Source organism: Phoca vitulina, unplaced genomic scaffold, assembly GCF_004348235.1.
Source record: "Phoca vitulina isolate PV1807 unplaced genomic scaffold, GSC_HSeal_1.0 scaffold8, whole genome shotgun sequence".
NCBI classification, from domain to species: domain Eukaryota; kingdom Metazoa; phylum Chordata; class Mammalia; order Carnivora; family Phocidae; genus Phoca; species Phoca vitulina.
Window position 1 is genome coordinate 57,152,234 of NW_022589711.1, and position 16,527 is coordinate 57,168,760.

At 41.9% G+C, this 16,527-nt stretch overlaps 1 protein-coding gene across 5 annotated transcripts in view; it reads left to right on the forward strand.

Moving 5' to 3' along the window:
• The window catches only part of DGKG (diacylglycerol kinase gamma), a 205,413-nt gene that overhangs the window by 47,929 nt on the left and 140,957 nt on the right, over window positions 1–16,527 (forward strand). For all 5 annotated transcript variants that reach the window (XM_032406961.1, XM_032406959.1, XM_032406960.1 and 2 more), the window contains 3 exons: window positions 7,038–7,200; window positions 7,779–7,841; window positions 15,962–16,132. In XM_032406961.1, the coding sequence (XP_032262852.1) occupies window positions 7,038–7,200; window positions 7,779–7,841; window positions 15,962–16,132 (397 nt within the window). The remainder of the gene's footprint in view (window positions 1–7,037; window positions 7,201–7,778; window positions 7,842–15,961; window positions 16,133–16,527) is intronic.

Here is a 16,527-nt window from a genome sequence, read left to right on the forward strand (position 1 = left end):
TGATTTTCCTTTCATCCCTCTAACTTGACATTTTCACTAAAAAATCAAATTGTGATCTCAAACTTAACATGAGCTAAACTGAGCTCTTTGATCTTCCCCTGTAAAAACCTGTTTTTCCTGCAGTCTTCCCCATTTCAGTAAATGACAACTCCATTCTTCAAGTTCTTCAGTCTAAAACTATGGAGTCATCATTGAGTTTTCCCTCTCCCACCCCACGTCCAATTCATCAGCAAACCCTGCCACCTCTACCTTCAAAATATATCCAGAATCTAGTCACATCTTACCACAGGCACCGCTTCCACCCTTACCTGAGGCACCACCATATTTTGCCCAGATTATTGTAATAGTCACCTAACTGGGCTCCTTGTTTCTGCTCTTGATCTTTAAAGTCTATTCTTCACGCTCATCCTGAGCAATCTGTTAAAACTTAAGTCAGATCATGTCATTGCTCTGCTCTACAATCCCTCATGGTTCCCCCACCCCCTACTCAGAGTTAAAATCAAGGTCTTTACCATCTGTACCTCCCTCTGCTCTCTAACCTCATCTCTTGCTACTCTCCTCCTCATTCCTTTCCAGCTATTATTAGCCTTCTTGATGCTGTCAAACAAGCCAAGGTTGCTCTAACCTCAGTACCTTTGCATTTGCTTTTGCCTCTTCCTAGACTGTTTCTCCCACATATATCCACATTGTTATTTCCTCATCTCCTTCAAGCGTTTGCTCAAATCACCTTCTCAGTGAATATCACCTTCTCTATTTAAAATCTTAAGCCCTCTTTCCTGATGTGTCTTATCCCTCTATTCTGCCTTATTGTCCTCTTTAGTATTCTCACCATCTGTCCTGCTATATATTTGTTCATTTTGGCATCCCCCATGTCCAGAGGAGTAATCTGGCTCATAGCAGGCACTCAAGAAATATTTGTTGAATGAATAAATGAATGCAAGACCTCCACTACGTTCAGATTCAAGTCATCTAATGTTTCTTGAACATCCAGGCACTGTGGAAGATATAAAGGTGAAGAAGCACCATTCTTGCCCTCCAGAACTTACTTCCTATTGGCAGGCTCTGGAGTTACATGGCCTTAGGTTAGACTTCTACCTTTGCTGCCAGCCAACAGCGTGGCCTGAAATATTACACCTTTCTGAGCCTCACTTGCCTCATCTTTGACCTGAAGATAACAACAAACAAAGACATGGAAGTTTGCAGATGAGTGGATGGAATGAGATAATTTTTAAAATGTATAGGACACTTTAAAAATGGTACCCACTATTACTCCCCTTCTGGCTCCTTTCCTCAGAATGTTTAAAACTCAGCTTCCTTTTCCCTGCTCCTGGGTCCTTTCATGAGGGCTAACTGCAGAAAAATGATCAGCAGGACAAACTTGGGACAAGACAGGTTACTTATTTATTCGTATTGTCATCCTTTCAACGACCCTTGAGTCAACTCTGCTGCTGGGCACTGGCAGCGAACCAACAAAGGACATGTCCTCGAGGTTTACCTGAGCAGGGGTTTTGGATCAAATGCACCAATCCTCAGGAGAACGAAGCGGGAGGAAGGTTGCCCATACAGAGCCAGACTGAGAATGAACCATTTCAAAGAACATTCCTGTGGAGAAGCCATGCAGAGAAGATGGCAGAGCCAGCAAAGAACTCCCTGCCCCTCCCACCCCCCCTCCCCCCAGCTCCAAAAACACAGGAACAAAGAAGGGTGGGAGCTGCTAATCAGCCCATCAGTCCTGAGGCTGAAGAGTAGGAGGGGAACAATTTGGTCAGGGCTACTGAGGGTGTGAAGGCCCCGGGAGCTTTCAGAAGCAGAGAGCAGCTTGGCTGTTACGAGCCTGCTGCCACCCCCGCCTCCATCAGGCTGGCCCCCACTCTTTGTACGCCTGGCACTGCTGTGTCCCAGGGAAGCTCTGTCACTCTGATTGTATTCTCTCTCACAGTGTGGCTGGCTTCTAGTAGGTGTAATGTCCCCGCACGTGGTTGGGGAAACAAAAAGAATTTAATTTCTCTTGAGCTTGATGGCTTACTGCTGCTAAAATGTCTCAAGGAAGAATGAGTTAGTTGTGGGAAGGGGCAAGTAGCTAGGAAAGCGAGGCCAGGAATACAAGTGCATCTGGCCGTGACAAGCAGTCCCCTGCCCATCAGTGCTGAGTGATTCTCTGGAGAACCGAGTACAGCAGACAACAGCCAGAAAGTGAAGCAGAACACAGTGGAGCAAAAGGGGCAAGGTGGCTTGGTGGCCTTATGATCTTAGACTCAGACACATCTAAGCACAGAGCCCACCAGCTCTGCCACTTGCTTTATGACTCTGAGCAAGTTATTCATGTTTTCAGAATTTTTTTCATTCACCAAATGGCAGTAATAGTCACACCTCACACTGTTGTTTTAAGACTTAAATGAGATCACGTATATAAACTGCCCTATACACAGTAAGCTGTCCATCTGGTTCCCCTCCCTTCTTGACCTGTGCAAAAATTCGCACTTGAAACAGATTGCAGAAACAGCAATTTCCCAGTTAGTTCCTATACGAAAGTGGCAGTTTCTGGGAAAAAACAGGCCTGCGTCATGACAGTGCCTAGCATGTTATTCCAGAGCAAAGACATGGCTCAGCATGTCTCATAGTGTTTATCTGGTTTGGGCATAGTAAACCACTTTCTACCCACATTCACTAACCGCTCCTCTGAGCCTGGCTTCTGCTTATAAAGAACTCACTCTCTCATAACTCAGATACAACTCTGAGAGTGGTACTCAGTCACATTTTTTTGCATACTACTTGAGGTTCTTGGAGAGAGTGACAGGGAGCCATATGTTAGCACTGGGACCTGGAACAGACGCGGGAGCTGGAGCACTGGACTGGGAGTCAGAAGATCAGGCTTCTGGTTTTACTCTGCTGCTTGATGGCTGGGCAAGTGACAGAACTTTCAGAACCTCAGTGACATGAGGAGGTCTGCGCTCTTGTGGTGTGAATGACCTTTGTTTCTGGGCTTATTCTATGCCATCCCGTTCCCCTGAATAGGGTCATGAATGGTTGGACATGGGTTCAATCATCGTTTTCTAAGTTCTCATAATAGTTTGTCAGTAATTTTCCTGTACTCACCACTATTGATCCTGTATTGGAATTATTTCAACACCTGAGTCTCTTGAAGGTATAGATCTCTGGGTATGTCACAGGTGTGTTCCCCAAGGTGTTTCTTGTACGTAGGAGGTTCAGTACATATATATTGACTGAATAGACCCTACAGTAATTGATGACAGCCAAGTGTACAGCAAGAAACCCCACAGCCATTAAAATACCTATCAGGAAACACTGTCATATATGGTGTGGGGATACTTAGATAAAATAGGATATTTCACTACCTTCCCAGATCTCTAGATGTAGTTGAGGAACTAAGGATATATTTATCATAAACAACTCTGTATTAATAAGAGGGCAGCTGATAAAAGTGTCATAGGACATGAACCGAAGTGGAAAAGTACAGAAATTCAGGTACAAGGGATCATACCAGGCTTCCTGGAGGAGGTGACATCTGGGCTGGACCTTAAAGGATAGCTAGAATTTTAACAGGTAGAGAAGGAAGCATTTTATGAGATACGCATGGAGGCTTGACGAGGAAAGAACATGGAGATCAGTGTGGACACAGGGTAGAGGTACACATAGGGAATAATAGGAGAAAAGACCAGAATGATCTCAGAGCTTGAAGTAGTTATAAATCTAGGATGGAGTGGGATTATGGGAGGGCTGTGAATCCCAGAGGACTCAAGGAGTACACAGGATGATCCCCTGGTGTGTGGGAATATTGCAAATTAGACCTTCTATGCACATTGATTTTTTTGTTTTAATTATGTTATGTTAATCACCATACATTACATCATTAGTTTTTGATGTAGTGTTCCATGATTCATTATTCACATTGATTTTTATCTCATCTTTCTTCTATTTTCTAATTTCTTCTCTTGTGTATGTTTTATAGTATGTAATAGAGGAGCACAGTAGTACATGTATACAATTTATAAGTAAAGATAAATGGGAATGCATGCTCAAAATGTTATAGAGGGGCATATGATTTAAAACTGATCTCACCTCTCCCATGGGCAATTAGTAGGCATGGAATGTTTTTGAGTAGGAAAGCAATCTGTTCAGAATTGTGCTTTGGGAAGATCAATCTGGCAAGGATGGATAAGATGGGAGGACTGACAGATGCGGGTGGAGACAAACCGAGAAGTATTGCAGTGGTCCAGGTAGGAGGTACAGAACAGAAGTCTGAAACCAGGGAACACCGGGCCTCCATAGCTTCTCGTCTGGGTGGAGGCAGCTGGACAGTGGACACACAGAAAAGACCTGGAGGTGACAGACGTGGCAAAAGAACAGTGAATAAAAGGAAGGGACAACACCTAGTCTCCGATGACTGGGAGTTCAAAACGGAGCCTGGTATTGTCAGTATTAGCAGAAACTGCAGGGTCAGGAAGAGGAGCTGGTCGAGGGAGGGAGCTAATAGAAGCTGAGAACTTGAGATCTTCTCATTCAGCACTCACCATCTGCTGAAGAAGAAACTGAGGTTCACAAAGAGGGGGAAATAGGGTAGAGCTGAGACCAGTCACGAGGTCCCCTGAATCCCACACTGCTCTTGTTTGATGATCTTTCAACTTCGGTTTTTGAAGAGTGTTACATTAGACTTGGTTTAACTAAACTTGCTCTTTTTAAAAATCATTTAGTATAGTCTGTTTTCCAGAAATATTTTCTGCTGATAGTTCTCAATTTGATAAGATTAACGGGACACTTTGGGGCTCAAAACTACTGTTGACCCTTGAGTAACGTGGGGGTTAAGATTGCTCTACCCCGACATAGTCGGAAATCCACATAAAACTTTTGACTCCCCAAAAGCTTAATTGCTAATAGCCTACTGTTGACTGGAAGCCTTACTTTTAACATAAACCGTTGATTAACACATATTTTATATATTATATGTATTGTATAGACTGTACTATATTATACAATAAAGGAAGCCAGAGAAAGGAAAATGTCATTAAGGAAATCATAAGGAAGAGAAAATACATTGACAGTGCTGTACTGTATTTATTGAAAATTTCCACAAGTAAATGGGCTTGTACAGTTCAAACCCATGTTGTTCAAGAGTCAATTGTACATTGTAAACAGTGCTTGTCAATTTAAATAGTGTGAAGGAAAAGACAATGCAAAAAGAGCCTTTTAAAATATAACAATGCCATCAGCAAATACTCAGTCAAATCAGAGAATGAAGAAAACCAAAATAGCACAACAACATAGAAAACAGAAAGTTCAAGAAGAGAGGATAGAATGCTACAGAGAAGCCAAAGATGAGCAAGTCAGAAAAGAGACAACTGAATTGATGACTTTCAAGAGAGTGGGTTCAGAGGTGATGGGCTAGAACCCAGACTAAATGGGACTAAAGAGGTAACAGGCTAGTGTGGTCTGGCCAGGGTACATAGAAGGGGAAGAGAAGAAGGACAGGCTAGTAACTCGAGTATCCAGCCATTTCTTTGGAACAGTGACTTTGAACATGCTTGCAGGCAGAGAAGCAGATGCTGGGAGATGCCTTCAGATGGAGAGAGGGTGGAATCAAGGGTCATAGTGGGTAGGTTCCACTTGGAAAGTAGGAGGAAAAGATTTTGCTCTTGCAGACTGATAAAAAAGAGGAGGATGTGTGGGGCAGAACACTTGGGTGATGAGGCTGTGGAGACAGGGTCAGAAAGAGAAACACAGAGACTCAGGGGTAGAAAAGACAGAGAGATATAGACATATTGGTGGTAGTTGTCACAAGAAATATGAATCCACCATTTGCTTAGAGATCCCTTAATCTGCTAGGAGCCTGCATTATCCTCTGTCCAACCAAATCAGACTTCCTCCACTCTGCAAAGGATAGCCTGGAGCAAGTAGAAACTGCCTTGTGAGTTCCCTCCCAATGGGGTCAAGAGGGCATCGCTTGTTTTTAGGGCCAAAACTTTGTATTCCAGACCTGGTTGTATATATTTAAGCCAGCTCATGGTTCTGGGAAGGCTCCCAGATTTTCTAGAAGAGACAAGGGGTTAAATGCTATCGACATTTTGGAAGGAGAGCCAAGTAGGCTCCCAAAAAGGGATTTTATTCTCATGGCTGTTATTATTTACAAAAGCCTTCACAGCAGATCTTAGAGTAGAGCTTCCTCAGTGATTTCCAGGAGCATCTGCCGATTTGATGAAGAATCTGATGCCATCAGAGCACGAGCCAGTGATGACTCACTGCAAACTGTCTTTGTTGAGTGTTTGCTGAGTACAGCAGCCCTTTCTGGCATGGTTGCTCCCAGCCCGGGACCAGAAGCCAGGCAGTAGTGGGAGAGATACAGCAGGGAGAGGTTCTAGTTTTTGGCATGTTTCTTGATTCTACCTTCTGTCCTTGGCTTCCTGCTCTTCTCCCAGTGCCTAAAACCTTCACAAGGACATGTTTTGAGAGCAGCTGAGCCATCACATACCCTCTCCTGTTCTCTTGAGGTTCATCCAGGGAAGATCAGTTATGAAAGTAATGAAGGATGGAGCCTGTCTTTTCCTATTTTCTGAGACCTGAACACTCAGGAATCACATCCCTCACAACACAAGCAGAAAATGGAGATACCACAGAAGAACCATCTTTCCATCGTGTTTTCCACTACGTCCTTCTTCATCTTCACTAAGATTCCAGGGCACAGACCAAATCCTGCTCATTAGCAGTCTGGCTTGTGGGCCTCGACTCAGGCAGAGCCCTTCTCTGTGGCCTCCACTCCCAATGCCCGTTCCCCATCACCCCCTTTCTACCTAGTTTTGGACACATCTTATTACAGAAGCCTCTTGCAAGCCCCAACATGCAACCACCAGTGTCGTCTCTTTCTTGCATCCTGTCCCCTGCTCCCTGTGCTTGTTATTCTCCATCACTTCCTGGCTTTTTCATTCCTGTACCCACCAAGTCCCACACTTCCTTCTGTTTCCCTTTCATTTCTCTTGCCTGCCTGCCCCCTCCCCAGTTTCTCTGTCCTCTTTGTTTCTTCTCAGCCAATTAGCTACGATGTCTTCAAGCTGTTCATGAGGGCGTACCTGGAGGTGGACCTTCCTCAGCCACTGAGCACACACCTCTTCCTGGCCTTCAGCCAGAAGCCCAGGCGGGAGACCCCTGACCACCCAATGGACAGGGCCAGCAATGAGGCCAGTGGCCCAGGTATGTAGACCAGTGTTACCCAAGATAGAAAGGAGATTTTGTAGCTCTGATGCATTTGCCACAGGCACAGCTGCATTTCTAGGGGGTGCCCTGTGCATAGTAACTTCCTTATGGGGTGTGAATGGGGATCAGGGCACCAGGACTCCTTTCCCCATAGGTCCTCACAGGAAGCCATGTCTGATGGCTCTCTCAGAGGAACAAAGAGGGGCAAAATTCCTGCCCTCAGGATCAGAGGGGACAATGGGGAGGAGAGGAAGCCCAAACAAATGTATGGCAGGGGAAGGGAACCTTCTGCAAAGACTGCAAGAAGCCTTTGGAGGGAGCATCTTCAGGTCATGTACCCAGGCTGGAATGAGCCCAGGAGTGGCAGAGGAAGGGTAAGGTGTGGTCACTGTCTTCTTGAAGCTTGGGCTGTAATGAGGGAGACATAGCCAACCCCAATAAGTCAGCATAAACCCAGCTGACACTCAGAGACACACAACTCAAGTGATCCAGACCCCATAGGAAGGTTCCCTACCTGTCTCTCTAAGAAGCTAGAGAACATGAGCTGGTCCTCAAACCTTCTTTTTACTCCCCAGATACCAACATACAGAATGTGGATAATGCTGCCAAAGCAGATGAGGCCTGTGCCCCTGATACAGGTAAGTCTTTATAATACTAGATTTGCGGGGTGGGGTGCAGTGGAGAATACCCCATCCTTGGGAGGAGGGGTAAATCTAACCAGCAGTTTGTCTCCATGTCATTGTATATCCTTTAAGCAGATCTTGTCGGCCTCTGTCTTTGGGGTCTTTACCACTCAAATGTGCTGGGATTCTGAGGCTTGATCAGGCTTTTGCTTCACTTGCCCTGAAACAGGGCGGCTCATTACTTAATTTACTTCTGATGGGGCTGCCTGGCCAGAAAGGGGAGAAGGGGAACCTTCTCGGGAGAAAGTATATGGTGGGGGTTTGAGTGAGTGTGTGTGTGTCTGTGTGTGTGTGTGAGAGAGAGAGAGAGAGACGCAGAGGCAGAGACAGGCAGAGCATGTACATAAAGAGGTGGCTCTAGGGCTGAGATACAGATGACTCTGCCCGTGGATGGTTGACGGTGGGTAGGGCAAGAAAGTAAGAGTGAGCTCAGATGGACAAAACTGTATAGAGCTGCACTACAAGAAATGGTAAAGGGAATCTTTTTAGTAGAACTATACCATATGGAAACCTGGGTTTACATACAAGAATGAAGAGTGCTGAAACTGATAACCACATGGGGAAATACAAAGAATATTTTTCTTATTAGTTAAATCTCTTTGAAAGGCAATTAACTATCGAAGCAAAAAAATGACATTGTGTTGTGCAGTTTCTAACATACGTAGAAGTGAAATGTAGAACACTAGCACAAAGGCACAGTTGGGAGAATTGGAGGTATTTACATGCCCTGGTTTTAATAAGTCAGGAGGAGGAGCAAGTTGAAGCAGTTAACATTATTTTCATCTATTTGCCAGGGACCTGGAAGGATGAGAGAATATTTTCAAGTGGATACTAGATGTAGTTCTAATCTTTTTTCTAGTCATGGCAAAAAGGGCAACTGGAAGGATTATAGAGTTTTCAGGATATAACTGAAGGACTGGTGAGATAAAAAATTTACTGTGGATGAAAAGCAGAGCACAGTTGGGAAAGGAAAGTTGCCTCTGGACCAAAAGCTCAGCAAATTTCAGCCTTCTCATAGAGCTCCACGAAGCAAGGATTACGAGCATCGGTGCCTTCCTGAGGCCTTCAGGGGCAGCATCAAGGCAAGACTCTACAAAGTATGGCTCACCCACCTGCCCTTCCCAGCATCCACCCACCCATCCTAGGTCCATGGCTGCTTGGGTAAATGGATTTAAGTTATAAATAAGTCTTAAATCATATGTGGAATAGCAGAGGCATGTTATGACATAAAGTATTCTCATAATAGGAAGAGAAGGGTGAAATTGGAAACCTTGAGATTCTAAACTCTGAGTAAGAAAATCAACCATGACAAGCATTTGGACCCAGATTCTTTACCCAGAGACTTTCTTAGTCCAAGTATCTGGAACTTCAAGAGGAACTTGAGAGAAATTGTACTTCATTCCCTGAGGTTCCAAATTGTCTGGGTAGGACTTGTTTTAGTGGCTGAAATTTCTGAGTAACCAAGGAAGGACTTATTGGGGATGCTGTCATTACATGATATTTGAGAAAAGGTAATCGATGTTGATAATGGAACTTGGCTGGTGTATTTGACCACCAGGTTTATTTGCAACATTTGTATCATTCTGGGTCTGAGAGCAACTTCTAGAGACTTCCTCCTGGAGAAGTGATTTGTGATGTACCATATTCCTTGTGTCTGGAGAGTATCAGTTTCCTGTGGTCAGATAATAAAAGGGTAATGATCTGACTGCTGGCCCAGGGAGGTATATAGCATTTTTTCATCTTTTGTGACTTGAAATTTAAAGTAGAAAATCCTTTTCCTATTAGGCTGCCTTCCATGGATGTCTTAATTAGATGCCCCAGTTCACCAGAAACAGGAATGTAGGGACAGACGGATACCACAGAGAGGGGCCTCTGCCAATAAGGAAGAGCCAAGTTCTGGTATCACCTTAGATCAGGCCATCTGTTAAAAATCCCAACCTTTTCCTGTCGCCCAAGCAGAAGCCAGAGGAAACTAGATTCTCATTTGCTATGGCTTATTTAGGCCTATGAGAGCAATCTCCAAGCTAGGATCTAGAACAACCCAGTTCAAGTTATTCATTTCCAGAACCAGGTAGGTGAACGGTTGGGTCCATAGGCACAACAGAGAGAGGCTTTCGCTAAGACCAGACATAGGCTCAGAGCCTTGAGCAATCTGTCACTGTCAGGATGTCAGCTAGGAAAGCCTGAATGCACCCTTCCCTCAATGCCCAGCTCTAAATGGGTTAAACGATGTGAACTTTATTCTCCTGGTTTTTATTTCGGTCTTCAGGCTCTTGAGATATTTCAGCAACTTGGAATATTGAACTCTCAAGGACAGTCCTTCACTTGTTTCTTAGTTTTTCCCAATTATAAAAGTAACACAGTTACACTGCAAAAAATTTGAAGAGTACAAAAAAAAAGAAGGAAACAACAAAATCACCCATAATTTACCAATGAAGTTACACACATGCATGCATACACGTATCCTTGTAGGTTTTTTCTATACTTTTTTTTACAGAATTGGAATCAGACTATACATATTTTGGAACCAGCTTTGTTTTTCACTTAACATTATACTCACAAACATTTTTCATGTCATTCAAGACTTTTGGTAAAGATCAATTTTAATGCAAGTCCTCTTTCCACAGATGAAAAATCTGAGGTTGAATATAGTAAGCCCACTCGTGCAAGATCACACACCATTTAGCACAAACCCAGAGCTAGAAACCCAGTCCTCTGCCTCTAGCTTGGTTTTCTTTCCACTATGCAACACTGCCCAACTAGAAGGCAACAAGTAATACAGAGACTAAGAGAGAAGGTGGAACTAGTCAGGCCTGCCTAAGAACCTTCAAGCAAAAAGGTTTATGACATGGCACCTAGCTGTAATCTGGAAGACGGTGTTAGTCTTTTATTACTGATGGTCCCTGAGGGATGTACCTAGATGGCCACGGGTTGGGAGTGTTTTACATAGGCAGCTTGAGGAGGAAAAGCACTAGTAGGACTATGTGCCCCTCAGTCCTTCTGTACCCCAGCATTTCCATGACTGGGGTGAACAGTACATCTCAGTGTAGACTAGAACAGTGGTTCAAGATCCAGTCATAGTTCTGGTAATCCAACGATCTTTGGAAAAGGCTGTAATAATGTTTTAAAACAGCTTTGGTGAGGTATAATTGGCATAAAATGAATTGCACATGTTTAAAGTGTACAATTAATAATTTTTTCCATATGTATACACCTATAAACCAGTACCACATCGATATAATGAAGATGTCTATCATCTCCAAAGTTGCCTTATAATCGCTTTCTCCCACCCTCCCTACCACCACCTGCATCTCTGTACTATCACTGATCTGCTTGCTGTTACTATAGATTAGACTGAATTTTCTATCTTTATACATAGAATCATACAGTGTGTACATTTTTTGGCGTGGCTTCTTTTACTCAGCATAATAGTTTTAAAATTTATCCATGTTGTTGTGTGTATCAATAATTAACATATTTTTAATGCTGATTAGTATTCCAATATATAGGCGGATATTCCAGAATTTGTTTATCCATTCACCTCTTGATGGACTTTTGGGTTGTTTCCAGTTTGAGGCTATTACATATAAAACATGAATATTCTTAGTACATGTCTTTATGTGGACAGCTTTCATTCCTTTTAGGTAAAGATCAAGGAATAGAAAGTTTAGGATCATTATGTTCTTGTGATGATTTGACCTCTTCATTATGAAATGACTCCCTTTATTCCTGGTAAGACTCTTTGCTTTGAAATCTACTTTATTATAATTATATTCATAATTAAGGTAGCCATTCTAGTTAACTAGAGTTATAGTGATATCTTCCTCCATTCCTTTAATGTATTTGTGTCTTTATATTTAAAATGACTTTTTTATAGGAAACATGTAGTTGGTTGGGTCTTTTTTTATCTAAGCTGACAATCTCTGCCTTTTAGTTAGAATTTTAGAACATTTAAATTTACTGTGATAATTAATATCATTAGGTTTAAAAGTACCATCTTGCTATTTGTTTTTTCCCCCCATCTGTCCTTTCTTTCTCTTTTGCTCTTTTTCTGTCTTCTTTTAATTAGTTGAATTATTATTTCATTTATCTCCTTTTTAATATTATTAGCTGTAACTCTTTGTTACATTATTTTAGTGACTTTTAACTATCACAGTGTATGTTCAAGTAATATTATTCCACTTTGCATATACTATATGAAATTTACTGCAATAGGGGCACCTGGGTGGCTCAGTCGGTTAAGTGTCTGCCTTCGGCTCAGGTCATGATCCCAGGATCCTGGGATCAAGCCCCACTTCGGGCTCTCTGCTCGGTGGGGAGCCTGCTTCTCCCTCTGTCTGCTGCTCCCCCTGCTTGTGCTGTCTCTCTCTCTGTGTCAAATAAATAAATAAAATCTTCAAAAAAGAAAAAAGAAATTTACCTCAGTATACCTCCATTTCTTCCACCTAGGCCTTTGTGCTATTGTTACACATTTTACTTCTATGTATGTTAAATTATAAACTGTACAACCACATTGTTATTATTTTTGCTTCAGTAGTTAATTATCTTTTAAAGAGATTTAACTAATAAAAATACTTTTTATCTTTACCCATGTGGTTACCTGTTTTAGTACTATTTATTCTTGTGTATAAATCTAGGTTTCCATATGGTATAATTCTACTAAAAAGATGTTCTATATCATTTCTTGTATTGCTGCTCTGTACAGTTTTGTATATCTGAAAAATCCTTTATTTTGCCTTTTTTTCCTAAAGATACTTCACTGTGAGTAAAGAATTCTAGGTTGACAGGGGTGTCTGGGTGGCTCAGTCAGTTATGCATCTGCCTTCAGCTCAGGTCATGATCCCAGGATCCTGGGATTAAGCCCCAAGTTGGGCTCCCTGCTCAGAGGGGAGTCTGCTTCTCCCTCTCTCTCTGCCCCTCCCCTCCATTCATGCTCTCTCTCTTTCTCTCTGTGTCTCAAATAAATAAGTAAAATCTTAAAAAAAAAAGAATTCTAGGTTGACAGATTTTTTTTTTCTTTTAGTATTTTAAAGGTATTGTTCCATTAGCTTTCAGCTTGCTTTCTTTCCAGTGAGAAAACTACAGTTATTCTCATCTTTGTTTGTCTCTATATAATAAGGTGTCTCTTTTCCTCTGGCTTCTTTTATGATTTTTTTCCTTTATCACTGATTTAATCAACTTGATTATAATGTTCCTTGGTGTAGTTTAATTCATGTTTCTTGTGTTTGGGGTTCGTTGAGCATCTTGGACCTGAGATTATATAGCTTTTATCAAATATCAACAAATTTGGAAGAATTCCAGCCATTATTTCTTCAATTTTTTTCTACTTCTTTCTCTCTTCTTCAGGTATTCCAATTACATGTCTATTTCAAGTTGTCCCACAGCTCACTGATATGATACTTTTTTTTTTAGTCTTTTTGGATAGTTTCTATTGCCATGCTTCAAATTCACTAATATTTTCTTCTGCAATGTCTAATCCACTGCTAATCCTATTCAGTGCATTTTTTCATTTCCCACACATCATATCTAGACAATTGTTGGGGGCATTTTTTACATATCTTTTATGTCTCTTCTTAACATATGCAATCTTTCCTCTAGCTTCTTGGACAGATGGAATACACTTGTAATAATTATTGTAAAGTTTTTATCTATTGTATCACTGTGTCATTTCTGGCTCCATGTCAATTGCTTTATCTCATTATTTTGCGTATTTTCTTCTTGCATACCTGTCATTTTTTTGTTAAATGCCAGACATTGAAAATTTTACATCATTGGGTGTTGGATATTTTTGTATTCTTATAAAAATTCTTGAGGTTTGTTTTGGGGCACATTTAGGTTACTGGAAATACTTAACCTTTTTTGGGTCAAGCTTTTGAAGCTTTGTTAGGCAGAACCAGAGAGGTATTTACTAATTTCACCCAACTACCAAAGCAAAACTCTTCCAAGTACTCTATCTGATGCTTGTTGAGATATGGGGGTTTTCTACCTTGGTTGGTGAGAATAGACACTATCCCTGCATTCCAGGGATTGTTCCCTCCAATACTGATTCTTTCCCTAGCCTCAAGTAGTCTCCTTACACATCTGTGCTAATTGTTACTCGGCTGAATAATTGAGGGAAACTCTCCACTGATTACTCACAGGAGACCCTCTATAGATCTCTGGAGTTCTCCCTGTGCAGCTTCCTCCTCTTTGGTGCGCTACTCTGTGAACTCTAGCCACATGGGACTCCCCAGACTCCAAACTCCGCCTCCTCAACTCAGAGAGACTTCCAGGATCTTCCTGGGTTCCCCTTCCCTGTGCTGCAGCCTAGAAACTCTTTCTGGACAGTAAAATGTGACAATTACAGTGATCATCTCATTTGTTTTTTGTCTCTTGGGATCACCATTTGGTGCTACCACATTCAGTGTCCTATGAACCATTGTTTCATATTTTTTGTCCAGTTTTTAGTTGTTTCAATAGAAGGGTAAATCTGGTACTGTTATTCCAATTTAGTCAAAATAGAAGTCATTGTAATAGCGTTTTAATGGATGGATAATCTGAGGATGTAACAGTAACTTGAGGTATAACGGGCTATCCAGTACAAAGGATTTCTCACATTTGTCTTCTATGTTATTATGTTTTTTCCTAACTTTTCCTCCAGTGATGATTTTAATACTTCTGTTGCATATGTAATTTTATTGCAATTTCCCCCATCTCATTATCTTTTTTTTAATCTCATCCTATTATATTTTTGTCTCAACTTGCTCACCTGTGAGGCTTTCTGCCTAGAGGTTATATCTTCTTGCAACCTCCTAGGGTCTTGTCCAGTAGGAAATTGTTTCCAAAGGTCAGGTTTTTGGAGACTTCAGGATGGAGCTTCCTTTCCTTGTCTTGCAGCTTTGTTTCATAAGCTCCATCTTGGTCTCTTCACAGGGCCCCTTGTAGCATACATAGAATGTCGGTGAGACAGTGGTCTCACCCCCTGTCCATCTGGATCATGGTTAAATGCCTTTTCAGACCACAAAACTCCTAGGACTGGTAGGCTTTCATGTGGCACAGCTCTACTGGCGTGACATGAACTGTTTTCCTTTGCATGGCACTTTGGCTCTCTGAACAAAAAGTGTACTGGTAGCATTGCCTTCCCCAGCAGGCATTACTATCAGAGCTATGTCTCCCTCTGCCCATGCCTTCAGCACTCCATTACTTAGTGGTACAACACCTACCTGGATTTTCCACTCCCAGTCTTCCTCTTACTTTTCCCCATGTTTTCTATGAGTTGCACCCTCTTCCTGGATATTAAGAGATCATTTCTGATGGGCATGGATCTGGAGAGACTGGGAGAAGAGAGATGGCCCTTAAAGTACCTCAAGAAAGTATAATTCACACAGTAAAATATAGGTGCCCAGTTTTCTCATTAGTAATAACCTCATGTTTCTGAACTAGAGGACAAAGAGTATAAGAGAGACAGCATTTTCTTACCTAAGAGAAGAAAAACTCCAGAGGGAAAACTTACTCTATTTCTGTGGTATGATAAACCACTTTCTGCATTTTCTTAATCCAATTGATTAGGCTTGCAGCTAGTCAAAATTCTTCCTAGTTTCTGGAAATTCGTTGATTGTTGATCCCAGTTTTCTTTTTTAAATATTCATCTTCTTATTTATGTTTAAATGTATTTGAGAAGAAAATTGTGAAAGGGTATATCGGTAAATGACCAATAGTCTGGATTTTGGAATCCTAGCCAAAATTCTACAAACTGAGTGTGTTCCCAGACAGTTAGGCTAAATGACATTTACCTGTTGGCTATTGATATTACTAAAAATCACTGTCATCTTCTCTGAAAATTCACAGGGTATAGGTGAATTTCTTACAAGGTTATAGAGTCTTGAAAGGATCAGAATGAGGTCCATTCAGAGAGTATGAACTCCACAAACTAGATTTCTAGGGCCACTGATTTGATCATATTTAAGTAACCAACACTTTTGAGGACACTTGTATAAAATTCTGGCCTCTATCAAGAAAATGATGGAGCAACAAAAGGGGTTTAATATTTACCAAACATTAAGTGTCTTTGGATGGTTTCCTTTTGCCTATCACAGAATCAAAGATCACCGAGAAGCAAATGCCAGCTAAAGAACAGGTTGCTGCAGCCCCCCTGGGAAACGCTGTTGCTCCAACTCCAGGCTCAGAATCCCCCATAGTGTACCTGAAGGATGTCGTGTGTTACCTGTCCCTGCTGGAGACGGGGAGACCTCAGGATAAGCTGGAATGTAAGTGCTCGCCCTGTCAAGGGGTTTCAATTTTTTCCTAGAAGATCTAGTACCTTGTCCTTCATTCTAAGCATGCTGGAGATTGATCTGGGATTGTGGGTATTGGTGACACTTGCTTGGAGAAAGTGCTTCTGTCCTGTCATCAGCAGTAGTCTGGACATTTCTTGGCAATCCACATTGGCAGACAGTACTAGTTATATGGAGAGTAGGAAGTGCATCTGAGACCTTGCTATTGAGAATCAGGATTTGGAAAGGGGAGAAGTCTCTACAGGGGGCCAGGACTCCCTTCTTTTGCTGGCAGGACTTCCTAAAAGCCTCCAACCAGAAAGTTCCTACCTTCCCTTATTTTTCAAGGGGGGATATTCAACATCTATCTTCCCCCTCTTATTCTGTAC